Here is a 24239-nt window from a genome sequence, read left to right as displayed (position 1 = left end):
AACAACGTGAATGAACCTACCAGTACTGAACAATACACTTAGCAACAGTTAATATGGTAAACTTATGTTGTGTGTATCTTACCACAATTGTAAAAAGGGCATTGGGGAGAGGGGCTGTGGATCTCTTCAGATAATATAAAGCAACAGAACACCCAACCTCTGCCACTGATGGAAGTGCCTCAGCTTCTCCCATGGGACAAAGCAGGATATGGTTTCTGTAGGGACCCACAAGCAATCAAAATGACCCTGTCCCTTGGGAAACCTGGGTGGCTCAGTGGGTTAAAGCTTCTGCCTTTGGCTCAGGTCATGATCCCAGGGTCCTGGGATTGAGCCCCACATCAGGCTCTCTGCTCAGCAAAGAGCCTGCTTCCTTCTTTCTCAATCTCTCTTTGCCTGCCTCTCTGCCTACTTGTGATCTCTGTCAAATAAATTTTTTTTAAAAATTTTATTTATTTATTTGACAGAAATCACAAGTAGGCAGAGGCAGGCAGAGTGGGGGGGGGGGCAGGCTTCCTGCTGAGCAGAGAGCCCGATGCGGGGCTCGATCCCAGGACCCCGAGATCATGACCTGAGCCGAAGGCAGAGGCTTTAACCCACTGAGCCACCCAGGTGCCCTGTCAAATAAATTTTTTAAAAATCTTAAAAAAAAAAATGACCCTATCCCAACTCTACCTCTAAATTATGCTTTTCCTCATCATTCCTTTCTCCCCCCCTCCCAAGAAGGAAACCTTCCAACATTTCAAGGATAAATTTTCACACATATTGTCTTATCTCTTCTTGTTCCCTCTAAAACTATTCACTCATTATTCCTTGTCCAATGACCATCACCTGTCCCCTCCTCCTCAGAAGAAGGAAAAAAAGATCCAATTTTTAAAAATGCAAATAGTTAGGTCAGAGTAAAAGTTTACACTCATAAATTCAAACTAGATCAAAATCTGCACATATTTCTTTAAGATTTATTTATTTGAGAAAGAGAGAGTAAGTAGGGAGAGGGACTGAGGGAGAGAAAGAAAGAGCCTCAAACAGACTCCATGCTGAGTGTGGAGCCCGACTCAGGACTCAATCCTAGGACCCTGAGATCATGACCCAAGCCAAAATCAAGAGCTTGTTGCTTAATCAAATGAGCAACCCATATGTCCCCACAATCTGCACATATTCACATGTGAAATATTATCTAATAAAACATTTTAATTAAATGTATTAAACACTTCACAGAAAGTTTCCTTAATTCCTTCATTGTTATGAAAAATAAACCATCCATATCCACAAGTCAAACGGTATTATAAATGCTCTGAAGAGGTTAAGCAAGATCCATTAACAATTAAATGTAATTACTATTTTGCAATCTTTTCTATGTATTTTTGCCTTAATTCACAAACATAGTTTGGATACAAAGACAGATAAGACACAGTCCCTGTACTATAAGTACTGATAGATAAGAAAACTAATGATCATAATACAATGTGAGAAGAGCTCTGTAAGAGGCGGTTACAGGATACAAAGTGGGTACAGAAGAGGGACATCTGGGACACCTGGATGGCTCAGTGGGTTAAGCCGCTGCCTTCAGCTCAGGTCATGATCCCAGGGTCCTGGGATCAAGACCCACATCAGGCTCCTTACTTGGCAGGGAGCCTGCTTCTCTCTCCATTCCTGCCTGCTTGTGTGCTCTCTCTCTCTGAGAAATAAGTAAAAATCTTGGAAAAAAAAGAGGGACAGCTAACTCAGTCTGAGGCCAGGGTCTTCCAAAAGGAGAATGTATCTGAGCTAAGTCTTAATGAAGAGAAAAAGCTGGCCAGATGAATGAGAAGTGAAGGTCATGGAGGCACAGGCATCTGCAACAAGTGAAAGCAGACAGTGAAAAACCAGAGCCAGTGATGGTCAGTGTGGTATGACTGGACCACATGGTAAGTGTGAAGGAGTGGTAGGAAATGAGACCAGAAAATAAGGCATTCGCCAGATCGTGAAAAGTCTTGCCAAATGTGCTGAAGATTTTAGAAATTCCTGGAAGACAATTCGGAGTCTTTGAAGGATTTTGAGGAGAGTGATACGTTCACATTTGTATAGAAATGTAATTTAGGGCCATGTTGATATGTAATAAGGTTGAAAGAGGAAAGTAATTTAGAAAATACCATCATAACCCAAATCATTATTTACAAGAGTCAGAACAAAAGCCTTGGTACCAGAAAGGAGGTGGAGTCCACAATTAAGAAATGACAACCAGGGTCACCTGAGTGGCTCAGTGGGTTAACCCTCTGCCTTCGGCTCAGGTCATGATCCCGGGGTCCTGGAATCGAGCCACACATAGGGCTCTCTGCTCACTGGGGAGCCTACTTCCTCCTCTCTCTCTGTCTGCCTCTCTGCCTTCTTGTGATCTCTGTCAAATCAATAAATAAAATCTTTAAGAAAAAAAAAAAATAACAATCAATAGACTCTAGTGACTGACAATGTTGGGTAAGTGAAGAAGAAAAGTGAGTCTAGAAAAACTAGATTTCTGCATGGATTTTGCTGCCATTCATCAAGCCAAGGAATGATGGGAAAGGATCAGGTTTCCAATGGCAAATAATGATGTTGGAGATAACTGTAGCTTAAAGTCTGATATGACATCAAGAGAGATTTGGATGTCCACTGAACAGTAAGAAATGAGGACTCGGGAACAAGAAGGCAGGGCTGGACAAGAGATACAGACTTGGGGTCAAATACTGTATGTCTGAGAGGTGAAATGATGGGGAACAGAAGTAACCAAGAAAGGGTGTTTGCAGCGAGAACAAGGCTACAGAGAAACCCCAAAGAAGGGTGAACATTTGAAGGCCAGAAAAAAAGAAAGGATTCTGAAAGAGACTAAGGAAAAAATTAGGTGTTTAAATATCAAAAGATATCTCTGGGTTTTTGTGAATATTATGTATTTGCTTTAGATTTAGTTTTTCTTAAAAAAGACCATGACTCCAAAGAAGGAGGGAAGAGAGGAAGGAAGGTCATAGCCTGAGCCAAAATTCCATGAGCATTTATAAGCAAGTTTATTAAATTGACCTCTTACTTTTCAGTAGGACGAAGTTCATGGATAACCGCTAAGAGCTTCAACAGCACCTGTAGTTTTCCAGACTCTTCCTCGGTAAACATGAGGGGGTTGTAATCAGCAGGGAACACATCTACCAAGCCTTCATAGAGAGTCCTTTCTTCATTTCCATCCCAAGTTGAGCTATATTCTTTCTCCTATTCAAAAGGATAACTGTTAACACTGGTTCACGTTTGTTAATTAGGAGGGGGGAAAATGCTAAAATTATGGGGTTGAAAGTCAAGATGAATAGCTACCTGAGAAGACCAACCTAGCTATTATGTACATCTTTAGAGCTTACTGATTTGGTCATTTTTGAAAAAGGTAACTTGCCTCCCACTGAGTTAATTACAGAGCAACCCTGATGCAGTCCGCTAGTGCGGATGATCTTCACCCTACAAGGGCAGCGTTACTGCCCATGTGTTCCTTGGGAAGAGGAGAAGGGACAGCAGAGAAATAAAAAGGAGAGGAAAATGGGGTCCAAACATTGTATAACATTGGTTTTCTCCAAAACCCTGAGATTTCTCATCACCGGTGCTGCTTTTTTCTCTCTCCTCTCCTTCCCTCTGTTATTTTTCTTTCCGACATTTGTGAGCTTCTCACAGCACCTCCTGGGTTATATTCAGAAACCAGCATAAGAGTTTACTTAATCTTAATTTCTTCTGCACGAAGGAATAATTCTGCCTAAGTTAACAGAGATATGTAATCAGGTAATCTTACCTATACTATTTTTGTTTATATTACCAGCAGTTTTTAGAATAATTTTATTCCAAAGTGCTTATGGTTATCAGTATCTCTGAAGTTCCTCCTCCAAAAGTACCTAGCTAACATGTGAATACTTAACCAGAAATACACTTATTAATAACTACATCACTTTTCATTTATTTTTTTAAAAGATTTTATTTTTTATTTATTGGACAGAGAGAGACCTAACAAGAGAGGGAACACAAGCAGGGGGACTAGGAGAGGAAAACCAGTCTTCCTGCTGAGCAGGGAGCCCAGGACACCTGGATCATGACCTGAGCCAAAGGCCAACGCTTATCGACTTAGCCACCCAGGTGCCCCTACAGCACTTTTTAGATTAAATTTCTGAGACTGGCTGGTCTCCTCAATTTCTTCCACACTTACTGGATTTATCACTGTTTTTAAAACTTTGTTCAACCTACTCCACCTGTCAGGAATGCTTCCTCATTTTCCTGTCCAATTATCTCAATCCTGTAAATACTTAAGGATCCATTGCAAGTTCTACCTTATTATTTACAGCCCTTTTTTGGGGGAAGTGGCAGACACTTACTCTTAAACTTTATAGTTACAAAGTACACTTCGGCTTTGACCTTATTTGGGAAGTTAACTATATACTTTATTATATTTCCCTATGTTTTCATGTGTACTGTATTCCCTCTTTAATAATTCCAGGAACGGGGTGCCTGGGAGGCTCAGTCAATTAAGCATCGGACTCCAGATTTTGGCTCAGGTCATGATCTCAGGGTCCTGGGACCGAGCCCCACCTCAGGCTCCACATTCAGCAGGGAATCTTCTTAGATTCTCTCTCTCCCTTTACCCCTTCCCCCAGAGCCCCACCAACCACCCACCATCCACCACCACCCGGCTCACATGCAGGCTCTTTCTTTCAAATAAGCAAATCAATCTTTAAAAAAAAATAATAATAGGGGCACCTGGGTGGCTCAATGGATTAAGCCGCTGCCTTCGGCTCAGGTCATGATCTCAGGGTCCTGGGATCGAGTTCCGCATCGGGTGCTCTGCTCAGCATGGAGCCTGCTTCCTCCTCTCTCTCTCTCTGCCTGCCTCTATGCCTACTTGTGATCTCTACTTGTGATCTCTCTCTGTCAAATAAATAAATTAAATCTTTAAAAAAAATAATAATAATAATAATTCCAGGAACACCTTAAGGGCAGTGAATCCTCTAGTGTAAGATGCTGGGCACAAAGTACTAATTTTAATTTGGCTTATTCCCAAAATATAGTAATAGTTGGGTAAAGTCACCTGATTAAAAATACCTGAAGCCCTAAAATATTAATATTACTGGGATATAGAAGGGGAAAGAGACAGTTGCTGGCTGCTTCGGATTAGGTCTGCTAAAATGTCAACATCTTGGAGAGATCATCAAAGGACCACAGATAGACCCAGGATCTAGTGCACAAATTTTCATGTTCAGAAACTCAACATGCTTAAGCTCTAGGCAAATGAGCCATACTCATCAAATTAAGAAACTAAGAATATAAATTTATTGACCTTCAAAGGAGACCTGCCTATTTAAACCAATTGGTCTATGCATTCTGTTATATGAAACCACAAGGCAACCCAAATCATTAACAGAAAGTTGTCTTGTGAATATTAAATTAAAAGACAAGGAAGATGGTGATCTTATGGCACAAGTTGTTAACCAGAAACACATAACCAGAATCCCTTGGGGAATCACTTTTTCCATATCTTCATACTTGGGTCCTACTCTCAGATTCTGAATCAGTCTATATGTATTGAGGCCTGGACAAAAGTAGTTTTAAAAGCTTTCCAGATTATAACGCATAAGACCCCTAATTAAGAATCAACTAATAGATAATATCTTTATACTGGGACAGTCTGATGTATGAACTCCATCACAGGGATTTACCAGTCAGTCCTCTCACATCAGCTAGTCACAGCACTTGCTCTTCTGACTCTCTATAGTCAATACCCTTCCATTATCAGTTAGACTTTTTTTGGTTATAGTCCACTCACATTTCCTGAAAAGAAACCCATCACCTTGACTGAACTTGAGTGGGGGAAAAAACTAGTTTCAACTGGAATACATTTATAAAAGCACTGCTTAAAGGGTACTTATACATGTGGAAGGCTCATTTCAGCCATTTTCCATCAATTCTCATTTGCTTTGATGTTAGAGGAAAGGCTTTATTTGCCAGGTTGTAAATTATGTACCCTCTTTAAAGCTTGTAGTATCCTATGTCTGTTACTAATTAACTGATGCATTCTGGGCCACGATAAAGTCTACCTTTTAAGGAAGAATTTGGGGCTTCTATTTCTGCTGGGCGCCATGCCCAAAGGGTTTAATTTTTATAACTGTATATAAAATGTTTCTTAAAAAGGTGATTAATAATCCTACCTACTTAAGAGTTATAGACTTCTCCTATAAACTATGTAAATATAACTCATTAAGGATAAACTTGAAGAATTCTGGTAGAACACTCCATTTTCGAAATATGAAACTAATGACCTCAAGCATAATGCAGCACCCAGAGGTTTTCTTTCGTTTTGTTTGCAAATTACGATTTTACTATTTAAAGAAAAAAAATAAAAGAATAAAGGTTGTTTTTTGTTTGTTTTTATAAAAGTTGTTTTAATAAAGTGTTAAGAATGAGCTGGGGATAAGAGAATATTAATAGTTACTGTGTAACTTCGATGGCCAGGCATTCTGCTAGGTTCTTTCCATACTATTTCATCAAGTTGCCACAATAACGTCAGGAAGTTATTATTGTCTCTGCTTTAGAAATAAGAAAAATAAAGGCTCACAGATATAATTTGACCGTGATTAAAATTTGCCCTTAAAGAACTGGTAAACAGCAGAGCGGAGACTGATACCCAGTTCCAACTCCAAAACAGAAAACTCTCACTATACTGAAACTGCCTTATGTTTGTTAACTATTCAAATACTAAGTTCAATTATACAACCATTAAAAATCATACTTGGAGTTAAACCTCGCCTCTGCTCGGGTCATGATCCCGGGGTCCTGGGATTGAGCCCTACGTCGGGCTCTCTGCTTGTCAGGGAGCCTGCTTCCTCCTCTCTCTCTCTCTGCCTCCTCCTCTCTCTCTCTCTGCCTGCCTCTCTACCTGCTTGTGATCTCTGTCTGTCACATAAATAAATAAAACCTTAAAAAATAAAAATTATTTGTTCCCAAGTGGAACAAATAATTCTAAAATTTATATGGAACCAGAAAAGACCTCGAATAGCCAAAGGGATATTGAAAAAGAAATCCAACGTTGGTGGCATCACAATTCCGGACTTCAAGCTCTATTACAAAGCTGTCATCATCAAGACAGCATGGTACTGGCACAAAAACAGACACATAGATCAATGGAACAGAATAGAGAGCCCAGAAATAGACCCTCAACTCTACAGTCAACTAATCTTCGACAAAGCAGGAAAGAATGTCCAATGGAAAAAAGACAGCCTCTTCAATAAATGGTGCTGGGAAAACTGGACAGCCACATGCAGAAAAATGAAATTGGACTATTTCCTTACACCACACACAAAAATAGACTCAAAATGGATGAAGGACCTCAATGTGTGAAAGGAATCCATCAAAATCCTTGAGGAGAACACAGGCAGCAACCTCTTCGACCTCAGCCGCAGCAACATCTTCCTAGGAACAATGCCAAAGGCAAGGGAAGCAAGGGCAAAAATGAACTATTGGGATTTCATCAAGATCAAAAGCTTTTGCACAGCAAAGGAAACAGTTAACAAAATCAAAAGACAACTGAAAGAATGGAAGAAGATATTTGCAAACGACATATCAGATAAAGGACTAGTGTCCAGAATCTATAAAGAACTTAGCAAACTCAACACCCAAAGAACAAATAATCCAATCAAGAAATGGGCAGAGGACATGAACAGACATTTCTGCAGAGAAGACATCCAGATGGCCAACAGACACATGAAAAAGTGCTCCATATCACTCGGCATCAGGGAAATACAAATCAAAACCACAATGAGATATCACCTCACACCAGTCAGAATGGCTAAAATCAACAAGTCAGGAAATGACAGATGCTGGCGAGGATGTGGAGAAAGGGGAACCCTCCTACACTGTTGGTGGGAATGCAAGCTGGTGCAGCCACTCTGGAAAACAGCATGGAGGTTCCTCAAAATGTTGAAAATAGAACTGCCCTATGACCCAGCAATTGCACTATTGGGTATTTACCCTAAAGATACAAACGTAGTGATCCACAGGGGCACGTGCACCCGAATGTTTATAGCAGCAATGTCCACATTAGCCAAACTATGGAAAGAACCTAGATGTCCATCAACAGATGAATGGATCAAGAAGATGTGGTATATATACACAATGGAATACTATGCAGCCATCAAAAGAAATGAAATCTTGCCATTTGCGACAACATGGATGGAACTAGAGCGTATCATGCTTAGCGAAATAAGTCAAGCAGAGAAAAACAACTATCATATGATCTCCCTGATATGAGGAAGTGGTGATGCAACATGGGGGCTTAAGTGGGTAGGAGAAGAATCAATGAAACAAGATGGGATTGGGAGGGAGACAAACCATAAGTGACTCTTAATCTCACAAAACAAACTGAGGGTTGCTGGGGGGAGGGGGTTTGGGAGAAGGGGGTGGGATTATGGACATTGGGGAGGGTATGTGCTTTGGTGAGTGCTGTGAAGTGTGTAAACCTGGTGATTCACAGACCTGTACCCCTGGGGATAAAAATATATGTTTATAAAAAATAAAAAATTTTTTAAAAAATTAAATTAAATTAAATTAAAATTAAAAAAATTAAATTTCTCTAGAGACAGATTATATATATGCATACTTTTTAGTCCCTGTTCTCTCACCATAAAACGGGGAGTAATAAAATACTTATTCCGCAAAGTTTTATAAAAAATATGCAAAATAATATGAGAAAAGCATTTAATTTGTTACATGACAAGTGCTTATTAAGTACTGGCTAAGATTATTAATATCAAAATATGGGTTTTTTTCTGGCTAGAGAGCTTTATTTCTTTATAATAAATTCTTAAACATACTGCCAAGACCACAAAACATATACAATGTTAAGTCTTTGATATATATTGCCAACTATTTGGGGCACCTGGGTGGCTCAGTGGGTTAAGCCTCTGCCTTTGGCTCAGGTTGTGATCTCAGCATCCTGGGATCGAGCCCCGCATCAGGCTCTCTGCTCAGTGGGGAGCCTGCTTCCCTCTCTCTCTGCCTGCCTCTCTGCCTACTTGGATATCTCTGTCAAATAAATAAATAAAATCTTTATATTGCCAACTATCTCTCAGCTGTACCAATTTACGTTCTAACCAGCAGATGACTTTAATTTTCTTCTGATTTTCTGAATTTTGTAAATTTCATACAAATTGTATGTATCATGTGTTACTTTTATAAGGGTAAAAAATTAAGTTATTTTCAATGGTAAATTTTGTATGTGTCTGCACCAAACAAAACTGATTGGCTATATAAAATAGGGAAAGAGGGGCACCTGGATGGCTCAGTGGATTAAAGCCTCTGCCTTCAGCTCAGGTCATGATCCCAGAGTCCTGGGATCAAGTCCCGAATCGAGCTCTCTGCTCAGCAGGGACTCTGCTTCCCCTTCACTCTCTGCCTGCCTCTCTGCCTTCTTGTGATCTCTGTCAAATAAGTAAATAAAATCTTAAAAAAAAAAAAATAGGGAGAGAAATCACAGCAAATTATTAGACAAGTACCAAAGGGCATGGGGCAAACTCTAAAAGGCAGTGCCTCACATCCATTTCACTCCTAGTTCTGTCCAGTATGGACAGTCTCTCAACAAATAGAAGACTGGATAAGCTGTACAGATGAAAAATACAGGAGAAGCCGTAAAGTTTTTGGAAAACCCAAAAATGCAATCTCCTGGGATTGGCCCAATCTACCAATCAGATTCATGTGATACAAAACCCTGAGCTTATATTCTTGACACAGTCTCACATGCTACTTACCTTTATAGAGCTGAACAACAGGCAGGGGTGATTGCACAGTTTTTTAAGAGCTCCTATACATATTAGATGAGGACTATTTCCCAACAATCCTCGAAGGCAGAATTTAACAGATTGAGAATTCAAGAGCTTTCGATAAAGTTCAATCTGTAGTGCTCCTGGTCGACAAAAGACTACATTCTCTATTTTAGGTGGAAGATATTTATTAATGACTTCTTGGGTTCTTCTAAGGATAAAGAGTCCAGTAAGGCAAGTAAGTTCAGCTGCTCTTTTCTCTCCTAAGTCTTTTTCTTCCTACGAAAAAATTCGCAGACTTAAAAGTGTTATAAACAAACAGTACTTGCAGTTAAAAGGGATATTAAACATCTTATAATAATAAAACATTTACTAATTATGTCCCTTCAGATTTTTTTTTTTAAATATGAGATAGAAAAACCAACCATCATCTCTTTAAATGTTCAGCATAATCATTTAATTAAATGAAACCAGTCTCCTAAATTCTTGTTTGGCTATTGGCACCATTGAGAACCATCAGAAATCAACAATCCACACACAAAAATTATTCTAAAAGTAAGCTTTTATATGAAGATTGTCATGGTACATAATCTTAAAATCATCAACAAAGAACTAGTTCAGCAAATAGCAAATTCTTGGAAGCAAGTATTTTGACACGTTATTGATCCTAAAATTAAAACTATGATAAATCACTGACAAAAGGCACAGCTAATTCTTTTAAAATCATTACACATTGTTCATTAGAAATGTTAGTTTCTGATGAAAGACCTCATTGTGAGACAGGAATCCATCAAAATCCTCGAGGAAAACATAGGCAGTAACCTCTTCAATATCAGCTATAGTAACTTCTTTTAAGACACATCTCCAAAGGCAAGGGAAACCAAAGCAAAAATGAACTTTTGGGACTTCATCAAGATCAAAACCTTCTGCATAGCAAAGGAAACAGTCAACAAAACAAAGAGGCAACCCATGGAATGGGAAAAGATATTCGCAAATGACACTACAAAGGGTTGATACCCAAGATCTATAAAGAACTTCTCAAACTCAACACAAAAAAAAAGATAATCAAGTCAAAAAATGAGCATGAAGACATGAACAGACACTTCTTCAATGAAGATATACAAATGGCTAACAGACACATGAAAAAAAAGTTCATCATTAGCCATCAGGGAAATTCAAATCAGAACCACATTGAGATATCACCTTACACAGCTAGAATGGCAAAAGTTAACAAGGCAAGAAACAGCAAATTTTGGAGGATATGGAGAAAGGGAAACCCTCTTACGCTCTTGGTGGGAATGCAAGTTGGTGCAGCCACTTTGGAAAACAGTGTGGAGGTTCCTCAAAAAATTAAAAATAGAGCTATCCTATGACCAGGCAATTGTACTACTAGGTATTTGCCCCCAAGATCAGATGTAGTGAAAAGAAGGGCCATATGCACCCCAATGTTCATAGCAACAATGTCCACAATAGCCGAACTGTGGAAAAAGCCGAGATACCTTCAACAGACGAATGGATAAAGAAGATGTGGCCCATACATACAATGGAATATTACTCAGTCATCAGAAATAATGAATACCCAACTTTTGCATCAACATGGATGGGACTGGAAAAGATTATGCTGAGTGAAATAAGTGAAGCAGATAAAGTCAATTATCATATGATTTCACTTACTTGTGAACATAAGGAATAGTATGAAGGACATTAGGAGAAGGAAAGGAAAAATGAAGGAGGGTAATTGGAGGGGGAGATTAACCATGAGAGACTGTGGACTCTGAGAAACAAACTGAGGGTTTTAGAGGGTAGGGGAGTGGGAAATGTGTTCACCCGATAATGGGTATAGCACATACTGCATGGAGCAGTGGGGGTTATATATAAACAATGAATTTTGGAACACTACATCAAAAACTAACGATGTGACTAACATAATCTAATAATTAAAAAAAAAAAAAAAAAAAGAGGGACGCCTGGGTGGCTCAGTCAGTGAAGCCACTGCCATCAGCTCAGGTCATAATCCAAGGGTCCTGGGATTGACTCCCACGTCCAGCTCCTTCCTCAGTGGGGAATCTGCTTCTCTCTCTGCCTCTGCCTGCCACTCTGCCTACTTGTGTTCTCTCTCTCTCACTCTCGACAAATAAATAAATAAATAAATTCTTTTTAAAAAAATGTTTGTTTTCAATTTGTCTATTTCCTTTAGTTTCTAAGTTCTTACCACAGTACCTCAAGTCAAAATACAATATAAGTGAAATATATGTTTAAATTCTCTTTTGAGCATACATAACTTCACAGTGAAGCTTAAAATAAATCCCATGTGTAAAAAGTCATAAAAAATTCCCCTGTTAAAACTATTTTCAACTTTTATTACAAAATAGGATCAGTGGAGAAAAGTCAGAAAATATAGTTATGTAAATTAAGAAAATTAAAACCAACTTTAATCAAATAGAAACAACCACTGCTGTCATAACTTTTATATCTATCTCCCAAGTCTTTTTTCTTTGTCAATATATAAATGTATTTCACACTTCATTTTTATTTTTATTTCCTGTTTGTAACAAAACAGGCTCTCTATAGTTTAAGCTTCACGGGAACAAGGCACCAGTCAGTTTGGCTCTTCACTGTATCCCCTAGCATCTAACACTTTGCATCTGGCCCGCTACAGGTGTTTAACGTATAAGTGTTAAGTAAATAAATGAATGTGATTTTACTTTCAAATAATGTATGATGGATATTTTCCATGCTATTAAATATATTCATAAGTTATTATTTTGTACAGTTCATGGGAAATGCTCAATAAATATTTGCTGAGTATCTTATTTTATTAATTCTGAGACATATATTTTTTTACACTTTAACTTCTCTGATATAGATTGCTTTTTATAAGCAATGACTTCTTATAACTACAATTGATAGCATGTTTTCCTTAGTGGTTCATAAAATAAAAATGCATCTTAGAATTGGTATTATTTTGATTCAATGAAGTATTGTGTATACAACATGAAGACTCTGCTTTAACCATTTTCCTACCTTTAAAAATGTCTGTTTCCAATTTGTTTCCTTATACTTCTTTTTTTCTTTTTAAGATTTTATTTATTTATTTGACAGACAGAGATCACAAGTAGGCAGAGAGACAGGTGGAAAGAGAGAGAGAGGGGAAGCAGGCTCCCCACTGAGCACAGAGCCTGATTCGGGTCTCAATCCCAGGACCCTGAGATCATGATCTGAGCCGAAGGCAGAGGCTTTAACCCACTGAGCTCCTCCTTATACTTTTTTACCCTTACACATCACAGCTAAAATCTTTAAGCACATCTACGATTATTTCTCTATAATAAATTCCTAAAAGTGGTATTGCCACACCACAAAATATATACAATTGTAAGGCTTTTGATACATGCTGCTCAACTATTCTCCAGTTGTACAAATTGACATTCCCAACAGTAGAGGACAGTATTTTCATCTTTACTTGCTATTCCTATGTAAACTGAGCCAACTAAAACACCAGTAGAAGAATATAAAAGTTATTCTATTATTATTTTGGTGTATTTTTTTCAATACTGGTAAAAATGAATATTTTTGTATATGTTTACTACCATTTTTAATTCTTTGTGAAGTACCTAATAAAGTACCTACTTATGATTTTTTTTAATGTGGTATTTTCTAAAGTAAAGAATGCAGGAAGACTCAGCTGAAGGATTGTGGGAAAAGTAAAGAATTCACTAATTTAATTTTTTCTGAATTAAATAATGCCCAAGTTTGTGGATGACCTTCCTGGGCATACTGCTTTTTTTTAACCTTTTTTATAACAGTAAATTATACCTCAGAAGCAGAAGGCTGTCTCGATATAATAATGGGTTCTTCGTATATTTTTCTGTAAGACGACAAAGAACCTAATATTCCTGGATTTACAAAATCAATTAGTGCAAAAAATTCTTGAAGATCATTCTGAACTGGAGTACCTAAAGAAAGAAAAAAGTGATGAAAGGTCAAATTTGTGTTTTACAGTCACAGATATTTATTGAAAGTTGTACTCTCCTCCCTAAAAGAACTAAAATAAAGGCTTTAGCACTGAGAAAGAGCAGCCAAATCCAGTGGAACAAAAACTATTAAGAACCAAATAAATTTGTAACTCTGGTTTTAACTGTGTACTAAATTCAGCAATAGCGGCTGCATACAGGCTCTGGAGTCTGACTAGCCTGGGATCAGATCCCACCTGTATCATTTACTCTCTGAGTGACCCTGAGTGAGTCACATACCTCAGTTTATTTCTATAAAATGCAGCTCCTAGGGTTGTGAAAATCAAATTATTGATCCACATACTAAGAAGAATACCTAAAGCACAATAAATGTTCTATAACTTTTAGTGATTCTTAATATTATTACAACTGTGTGATTCTGGACAAGCTTCTTAAGTGCTTCTTTAAGTTAAATTCAGAACTTTTTCACTTATAAAAGTGGGAAGATATCAATTTCCCAGTAGTATTACAGTGAAAGGTAAAGACAGCGTATGCACACTATAGCATAGTATTTAACATTTAGTAAGCCCTCAGTGAATGGCACCTATTACCTTTCAAAGGTTTCAGATCAGATTGATATCTTCACTAATCCTAAAGATTGACACAAATGGATTAACATACACTGCATATACTGCATACTCAATAACTTTTGCTAACTAATTTTTAAAGAAACATTGGCATGTTTCAATAATTACATCCAAAGAACATGTAAATTAGCACAATCCAACATTGTAATTTCAGATGGCCATTCAAATAATGGACTAGAAAAGTTGCCCATGGGACGCCTGGGTGGCTCAGTTGGTTAAGCAGCTGCCTTTGGCTCAGGTCATAATCCTAGGGTCCTGGGATCGAGTCCCACATCGGCCCCCTTGCTCAGCAGGGAGCCTGCTTCTCCCTCTGCCTCTGCCTGCCTGTGCTTGCTTTCTCGATCTCCCTCTCTCTGACAAATAAATAAATAAAATCTTAAAAAAAAAAAAAAAGAAAAAGTTGCCCAAAAATATAAATGAGATAATATAAGAAGTGAATAAAAATGCACTTCTTCATTAACACAGACAACATAAATTTCACAATGCCGGAGAATTTAATGATTACTTGCTTCAAAATTAAGTGAGTCAACCCCAGGACAAATGCTTATTAATTTTTTTAATACATCTAGTTAGTTCTAAATTTTTGGACCCAAAGTAGAAAGAATTAGAGGAAATATATTTATGTTGGTATATATTTTGTTAGTAAGCCTTTAAATGAACATCCATGATGATGACTAACAAAGATAGGCAGAATGAGGGGGACCTGGGTGGTTCAGTGAATTAAGCCTCTGCCTTCGGCTCTGGTCATGATTCCAGGGTCCTAGAATCAAGCCCCACATCGGGCTCTCTGCTCAGCAGGGAGCCTCTTTCCCCCTCTTTCTCTGCCTGCCTCTCTGCCTACTTGTGATCTCTCTCTGTCAAATAAATAAATAAAATCTTCTTTAAAAAATGAAAAAAAAAAAAAGATAGGCAGAATGAGAAAGGCAAGAAAGAAAGAGGGGAAACAAAGGTATAAGGATCCTATGGCTGGCTTCCAGATATTCATCCAACCCCAGCTAACTCATGCAAGCCACTCATGATAGTCTGATCCCATCTGCCAATAATCAATGCAGGAAAGGATTTGTGTCTTAGATTGGGTTCTCCAGGAGCACAGTCTGAGACAGGGATTTGGCTATACATTTATGGAGGGAGAGCTCTCAGGAGAAAAAGAATAATGGAATCAGAGAATAGCAGGAAAAGAAACTAAGGGAGGATGGCTCAGAATATAAATTGTACCATAAAGTTGGTCCTGAAATTACCCTAAAGCAAGGGCTCTGGCATTTTCCACTTACCTCCATATGAGTCAACCATTGACCAAGTTGCAGGGGAGAGTGGAAGCTCTCCTTCAAACAAGGATAATTCTCCAGAAATTGGAAGGGCCACACAAGACCAAAGTGAGGTATGGGAGGAAAGCTAATCAGGCCTGATTCTAATACAGGCTAAAAAGAAGTGAGTAGAAAAAGATTCTTGTATTTACATATGGGCCATCCCACCTTTCCAGACAGCTTGGGCCAGCAAGTTTGATCATCAATAAATTACGTGCATGCAGCATACACATATAAAAACAAGAGATACTTATATTAAGCATTTACCATGGGTCAGGTAATCTTCCAAGAACTTTATGTGAATTAACTCCTTTGACCTTCACAGTAACTGTTAATAACCCTATAATAAAGTATTATAATCCTTATTTCACAGATAAGGAAACTGAGGCATAGAGAAGTTAAATAACTTGCCCAAAGTTGTACAGCTATAAATATCATCCTTAGGAACCAAGCAGAGGTAGTACAGACCCATCTCCTACATTCTTTACCATGATACCACTGTATTTATTTTTCAAAACCTCCAAAATCTAGGATGCAAAAAATTACATAGGGATTTGAAAATTCAGAATCCTACCAAGACTCAATGACCATAGGTTTATTAATACGCACCTCATCCAGCACCACCAATTCTTTGTATGCCAAGCATATTACAAATCTTGTATAAGTAGGCAAAAATTCTATCATATCATCCCCAGAGTAAATACTGACCAGTTAGAATTATTCTTTTCTCACAGGAGAGGCTCATGAGGGCTGTAGTTGTCTTAATGGCACTGTTCTTCAAACGATGGCCCTCATCACAGATTAGAAGATCAAATTTTATACTCTTAATTTGATCCAAAGAACGAAGTAACATTTCATAACTGATGATAAGAACAGAATAAAATGGAGATTTAGTGAATTCTTCTACTTTGTGGTCCTAAAAAAAAAAAAAAAAAGACAATATTTAACAAATTATGGGCTAAAACTATAAAATCAAATTTAAGCAGCATATTCCTGACAGAAATTAATTAGAATATGTTAACTCAAAGAGCCAAATTATAAGCCAAGATGTTTTTCTGCAAAGGTTGGGGAGTTACATGCATTTAAAAAACTACCCTACAGACAGTGAAAACTGCAGTGTTGATTTCAAAAGCATAGAGAGGGGTGCGTGGGTGGCTCAGTAGGTTAAGCAACGGCCTTCGGCTCAGGTCATGATCCCAGAGTCCCAGGATCGAGTCTCACATCGGGCTCCCAGCTCCATGGGAAGTCTGCTTCTCCCTCTGACCTTCTCCTCTCTCATGCTCTCTCTCACTCTCAAATAAATAAATAAAATCTTAAAAAAAAAAAAGAAAAGAAAAGCATAGAGATTTAGAAAATGACCAAGGCTGAACTGTGATAAGTCTCTTACCTGATCAACAGGAAATATTTTGATTCTTTCACTTCCTAGCCATTTTTGAAATTCCTTCTTCCAATTATTCACCAAGCTTCCAGGTGTGACAATAAGCGTCTTCTTTATTACTGGCTTGCCTCCATAGGGTCCCTGACACTGCAGAGTCCAGATGAGCGAAATACATTGCAATGTTTTCCCTAAACCCATTTCATCAGCAAGAATAGCTCCACATCTGCCATTCACTCTGTTAGAAATAATTATACTTCTTTTAGTCACAATAGGAAAATATTTTATGCCCCTAATATCATTGGTTATTATTAGTCAAGAACCAAAAGCTGGTATTTTGTAATTAGGACAAACTCTACCCCGTGCCAAACCCTTTTTCCAGTTTGATGCAACTGATTTACAACACATCTCTCTTTTGAATCTTTGATAATTATATTCATTATATATTTACTGTCAATTAAATTACTAAAATAAATCTGAAATTCGACAGTTGAATCCAAATCATGTTACTTTCATATGCATATATTTAGAGACTAGAAATATATCCCAATTTTATACCTACATTAGAATAATTTAACTATAACTGTGCTTCTCATCACTAATAGTTGAGCAATTTTTATCAGGTTCAGCACTAGACATCAAAACACTAAACTACATTGCAGTCTTAACCAGAAAGATCTGTTGAGCTGTATTTATGATTATCTGGCAGTAAATGAAGTCCTCAATCTTAGAGCTCCTTGCACTGTAAGGAAAAAAGAAAAAACTATATATTGGTCTAATACATGTAACTTGGTTACAAATCTTATGTTACAAATCTACTCAGTTAATGCAATTTAAAATTAAATATTATAAGGAATGTTATTTATAAGTGGCATGTTTATATCACTTCATAGCTTTTGAAGTTTTGATATATATTTATATATTTTTTATTTTTTTAAGATTTTATTTATTTATTTATTTGAAAGAGAGAAAGAGAGCATGCATGGGCAGAAGGAGAGGGAAAAGCAGACTCCCCACCGAGCAGAGAACCCGACTCAGGCCTCAATCCCCCAACCCTGGGACCATGACCCAAGCCAGAGGCAGACACTTAACCAACCAAGCCACCCAGTCATCTATTTATATATACTTTAAGTTATACAGTCCAAAGGAACTAAGCATAGTACCAAAAATAAGTATGTGTTCTTTCTCTGACTTATTTCACTTAGCATAATATTCTAAATCCTTCCATGTCATAGCAAATGACAAGATTTCATTCTTTTTTATGGCAGAGTAATGTATTCCATTGTGTATATACATTACATCTTCTTTATCCATTCATCATTCAATAGACACTTGGGCTGTTTCCATAATTTGGCTATTGTAGATAATGCTGCTATAAACATTGAGGTGTGTGTATCCCTTTGAATTAGTATTTTTGTATTCTTTCACAAATATTTGCTTCATCATAAGGTAGTTCTATTTTTAACTTTTTGAGGAACCTCCATACCGTTTCCCAGAGTGGCTGCACCACTTTGCATTCCCCAACAATGTAAGAGTGTTCCTATTTCTTCATATCCTCTCCAACACCTGTTGTTTCTTGTGTTGCTGATTTTAGCCATTCTGATAGGTGTGAGGTGGTTACCTCATTATAGTTTTGATTTGTATTTCCCTAGTGATGAGTTATATTGATTCATATGTGGAATTTAAGAAACAAAACAAACAAGCATGGGGGAAGAAAAGAGAGGCAAACCAAAAAACAGACTCAACTATAGAGAACAAACTGATGGTGACCAGGCCTGAGGAGGGTGGGGGAATGGATGAAATAGGTGATGGGCATTAAGGAGGTACCTGTGATGAGCACCAGGCATTATACAGATGTGTTGAATGACAGGGGCACCTGGGTGGCTCAGTGGGTTTAGCCTCTGCCTCCGACTCAGGTCATGATCTCAAGGGTCCGGGGATTGAGCCCTGCTTCCGGCTCTCTGCTCAGCAGGGAGCCTGCTTCCCTCTCTCTCTCTGCCTACTTGTGATCTCTCTCTCTCTCTGTCAAATAAATAAATAAAATATTTTAAAAAATAAAAAATAAATTAAAAAAAAAAGTAGTGTTGAATGACTAAGGGTGCTTGGGTGGCTGTCGTTAGGCATCTGCCTTCAGCTCAGGTCAGGATCCCAGGGTCCTGGGATTGACCCCCTCATTGGGCTCCCTGCTCAGCAGGAAGCCTGCTTCTCCCTCTCCCACTCCCCCTGCTTATATTCCTTCTCTCACTGTCTCTCTCTGTCAAAAAAAATAAAATCTTTAAAAAAACAAAAAATAATGTTGAATGACCCAATTGTACACCTGAAACTTAATACTACACTATATATTAACTGGAATTTAAATTAAAATAAGTACAGTTTTATTATAGTTTAACCCATTTTCTTATTAGTAAAAATAATATCCAAAAATCAACTATGCTTTCCATTTCAAAGTACAGAAAAAAAATCACAAACATGAACTATAGCCATTATTATCATTTTTTAAAATGATTTTATATATTTGCCAGTGAGAGAGAGAGCTCAAATAGGGGGAGCGACAGGCAAAGGGAGAAGCAGGCTCCCCACTGAGCAAGGAGCCTGACACAGGGCTCAATCCCAGGACGCTAGGATCAGACCTGAGCTTAAGATAGACACTTAACTGAGTGAGCCAGTCAGATGCCTCTATTATCATTTTTTTAAGATTTTATTTTTTTTAAGTAATCTCTACACCCAACATTGGGGCTCAAACTCACAACTGTGAGATCAAGAGATGCATGCTCTACCAACTAAACCAGCCAGTCAGGCACCCCATTATTATCATTTTATATCAACAATGTGACAGTGCAAGACCAAATGCCAACTGAGATGTAGTGAGTGGCAGAGAAAAAATAGTAATCCATCCTTCGACAGTGGAAGGAAGAAAGCAGAAAGGCTTCGTTAAAAAGATGGCCCTTTTCAAAGCTGAAGGGTCAACATAGTTGGAGCTTGAACTGAATTCCAAGCAAGGAAACACAAAGGCTATGAACCTGGCAAGACAGGAAGAGACTAAAGACGGCAGGCATACCTACTCTTGAAAGTTCGACTGCATCTTGCAGGTGTCTCCCAAACACCACTAATTTTGCGATATGTGATATCATATGTGTTATCATCTATTTTTAAGTCAACTTCTTTTTATTTAGATTTATTTTAAAATTCCAAGGATAATAAATCCAGGAAACTAAGGACTTAATATGCTACTTTTTTCTAATAATTCACTAATTAAATACTATCGGAATTTAAAAACAAGGTGTGGGGCTCCTGACTGGTTTGGTGGGTGGAGTATGCAACTCTTTATCTCGGGGTTGTGAGTTCGAGTTCCACATTAGGTATAGAGATGACAGACAGAGCCACCTGGGTGGCTCAGTCAGGTTAAGCATCCGACTCTTGGTTTCAGTTCAAGTCATGATCTCCGGGTCATGAGATGGAGCCCCACATCTGGCTCCACGCTCAGCAGAGCCGTCTCTCTCTGCCCCTCTCCCCACACACACTTGCACTCTCTCTCTCTCTTTTTCTCTCGACTAATAAATAAATCTTTTTTAAAAATTGCTTAAAAATAAAATCCTTCAATTTTTTTAAATAAAACAAAATAAAATAAAAAACAAGGCTTGTCCATGTCTACCTAAAATGATCCCACATCCCACCAGTGAAGTGCATATAATACATCAGGAAACACTGCTCTCAGTTCTGAGAGTCTGAAACATTTTAAGCAAAGGGATGCCATGTTCAGAACTGCTTTTCAGAAAAATCAAGCTAGTAGCAATAAGTAGAATGAATTTGAGGAGCATCAGAACCAGACATATAAGTACTACTGCAAAAATCCAGACAAAATAAAATTGTAGGACATCAGGTACCAGCACTGCTGCAGTGGGGTGCCAGAAAAGATCTGGAATCAAAGATCTTTAAGAGTTCAAAATAATTAAAAGTTCAGGTTTGATTACATTGAAAAGTAAAAGAAAAGAAATTAAAGATCCCCTCCCAGTCAAATGAGACAAAATCTCCAAAAAGAAAAGCATATTTTGAGAAAGAACATGAGTCTACGAAGTTTCTGGGATTTAGTATTCCCTTAACCTGTCATCAAAAGGTTCTTCATTAAGAGTTTGGGGAGGGGGCGCCTGGATGGCTCAGTCGTTAAGCATCTGCCTTTGGCTCAGTCAGGATCCCAGGGTCCTGGGATCAAGCTCCACATCAGGCTCCCTGCCCAGCAGGAGCCTGTTTCTCCCTCTCCCATTCCCTCTGCTTGTGTTCCCTCTCTCGTTGTATCTCTCTCTGTCAAATAAATAAAATCTTTAAAAATAAGAGTTTGGGGGAATTTATTATCTCAATTCCCTATTAAATGGTCAATTTAAAAATCAAGGTCTATGCATTAAAACAAAAGAAAAAGAACTAGAAGGAAATATAACAAGATGTTAGCAGATTCCTTTGATTCTTTTTTACTTCCTTTGTCTGGCTTTTTTGTGTCTATGTATATCCTCTAAAGTATCTTTAAGAGAGGACACCACAATTCTTTATCAGAAAACTCTATTTAAAAGGGAGTTGGGGAGGGTGCGTTACATATAGTGGCTCAGGGTGGCTCAGTTGTTAGGCGTCTGGCTTCTGTTCAAGTCAAGATCCCAGGGTCCTGGGACAGAGCCCCACATCGGGCTCCCTGCCCAGCAGAAAGCTTGCTTCTCCCTCTCCCACTCCCCCTGCTTGTGTTCCCTTTCTCGCTGTATCTCTCTGTCAAATAAATAAATAAAATCTTTTTAAAAAAATAAATGAATGAATGAATGAATAATTAAATAAATGGAAGTGGGGGAGGGGCACCTGGGTGGCTCAGTTAGTTAAGTGTCTGCCTTTGGCTCAGGTCATGATCCCAGAGTCCTGGAATTGAGCCCCACGTCAGGCTCCCTGAGACTGCTTCTCTCTCGCTTATGTGCTTGCTCTCTCTGTGTCAAATAAATAAATAAAATCTGAAAAAAAAAAAAATTTCAAAAAAGGGAGTTGGGGAGCTCTTTTTTTTTTTTTTTTAAAGTAGAAGTGAGACTAGAAGAAAATGTTTTTTCCATAAGCAGAATTAAAGGCTACTTCCATTTTGCCCCTATAACCCTTTCTCATACTAGTAAGCTCTTATTGTACCATATTCAGGTTGATTATATTTACCTATTCCCTCAAATATTTTAAAAACTACTTAAGGGTAGGGACCATGGCCCTGACTCCTATATGCTCAGCTCCTAGCAGGATGTCTGGCACAAGGCCTCCTCAAGAATCACTTTTAGAATAAATGCACACTGGCTGGGTTATGGACATTGGGAGGGTATGTGCTATGGTGAGTGCTGTGATATGTGTAAGCCTGATGATTCACAGATATGTACCCCTGGGGCAAATAATACACTATATGTTAATTTTTTTAAAAAAGAATAAATGTATACATTAAGTATTATTCATGATGTACTAAGACTCATTATATCAGGTTTTTTCTAGAAAACCATTTTTTTTAAGTTTTTTATTTATTTACTTGACAGAGAGAATGAGGGGGGACATGGGGGGTGGTCAAAGGGAGAAGCACACTCCCTGCTGAGCAAGGAGCCCAATGCAGGACTGGATCTTGGGATCATGACCTGAGCCAAAGGCAGATGCTTGACAGACTGAGCCATCTAGGTATCCGTAGAAAACCATTATGTTACAGGCTAAATCAAAACTCACATCAGGGGCACCTGGATGGCTCAGTGGGTTAAAGCCTCTGCCTTCAGCTCAGGTCATGATCCCAGGGTCAGGATCGAGCCCCGCATGGGCTCTCTGCTCAGCAGGGAGCCTGCTTCCCTTCCTCTTTCTCTGCCTGCTTCTCTGCCTATCTGTGATCTCTGTCAAATAAATAAATAAAATCTTTAAAACAAAACAAAACAAAACCTCAGATCAGACTAAGGGTAGGTACCTGCCTGGTTGGTTCAATCAGTAGAGCATGTGACCCTTGATCTCAGGGTTATGAGTTCAAGCCCCATGTTGGGTGGATAGATTACTTAAAAAAAATAATAATAAAATCTTTAAACAAAAAAAAGCAAAAAACTCAGATTAGACTAAACAAATAATTTATTTTCCTACCTCATTCCCATTACACATTCATAAAGGAATATGATTCCTTCTCTCTGATGTGGTCGAAGATGATATACAAGGTGAGGATCTATCACCACATCCACAATAGGAAAACAATTCTTATTGAATGTCCACTGGCAATTATTGTTGGGTCGTGACATTACAAGAGAATCTTAAGAAAAAGATGAAAGTTTAACTATTAACGTATGGCAATTTCACTTTGTCAGTAACTATATTAACTTGCTTTAATTACTCATAGCCTATAATTATTTGCTATCATTTGTGGGGGGGGGGGAAGCTGGACATTTAGTAATACTGATAGTAGGCAAGAAAAGAAAATTTAAAAATAATCTCATGTCTTATTGATGTAAGATTTCAGGCAGAGAATTTCAAAGAGCTTTCTAAACTTCATATGCCTCAAAGTACTTCAAAACCAATGAAATTTACTATTGTTTAGTAAAGAATTCAGTAAGCCATAACATTTAATAGTTCAGTATTCAGAGCAAAGAGAACTATCTCCAACTGAAACTACAGGTTGGAATTTTGCCAAGTTGCAGCTGCTAATGCTCACAGCTTCTTATTTTAGAAAGGTACCCCAAATTTAACATAAGGCTTCCATTATCTTCATTTCTGTTCACACAAACAATGACTATTACTTCTATTAATCAGAAGAATTAAGAAAGGATGACAAATTTTCCATTGACTTTGCCATAATTATTTGCTTTAATTACTATGTTCATGAATGTCAAACTCCTGAATCTTTACAAAGCAGCAAAAAAAAGTAACTGTAGAATAATAAGGTAATTCAGTAGAAATATACTAATACAATTTAAAGGATTTATTAAAATATCACCAAAAAATACAAATTCAAATTCAAATAACTGGAAAGCAGTTCTCAATAAATCTAAAGTTAGATAATAAACTCATCAAAATTATTTGGGGGATATACTTATATGTCTACATTGTAGTTAAAAAATGTAATAGACTTTCAAAATAAAACAAAAAGAAAAAAGAAAAGGACAGAAATGAGAAGGGAAGATAAAGAAAATAGGTTCCAGGAAATTAAATAAATATCCACCAAT

The 24239-nt window shown here is 37.8% G+C and overlaps 1 protein-coding gene across 5 annotated transcripts in view; it reads right to left on the bottom strand.

Annotated features, from left to right (window-relative positions):
* The window catches only part of LOC309860596 (DNA repair and recombination protein RAD54B), a 97977-nt gene that overhangs the window by 13622 nt on the left and 60116 nt on the right, over positions 1-24239 (bottom strand). For 4 of the 5 annotated variants that reach the window (XM_082722860.1, XM_082722862.1, XM_082722865.1 and 1 more), the window contains 6 exons: positions 23167-23329; positions 17068-17293; positions 16389-16596; positions 13593-13732; positions 9768-10058; positions 3035-3210 (listed from right to left, as the gene is read on the bottom strand). In XM_082722860.1, coding sequence (XP_082578986.1) covers positions 3035-3210; positions 9768-10058; positions 13593-13732; positions 16389-16596; positions 17068-17293; positions 23167-23329 — 1204 coding nt within the window. The remainder of the gene's footprint in view (positions 1-3034; positions 3211-9767; positions 10059-13592; positions 13733-16388; positions 16597-17067; positions 17294-23166; positions 23330-24239) is intronic. The other variant, XM_082722861.1, reaches the window with a different exon arrangement.

This window comes from Mustela nivalis (genome assembly GCF_964662115.1).
Source record: "Mustela nivalis genome assembly, chromosome: 2".
Lineage (NCBI taxonomy): Eukaryota > Metazoa > Chordata > Mammalia > Carnivora > Mustelidae > Mustela > Mustela nivalis.
This window is presented reverse-complemented; position numbering and strand designations above follow the sequence as displayed.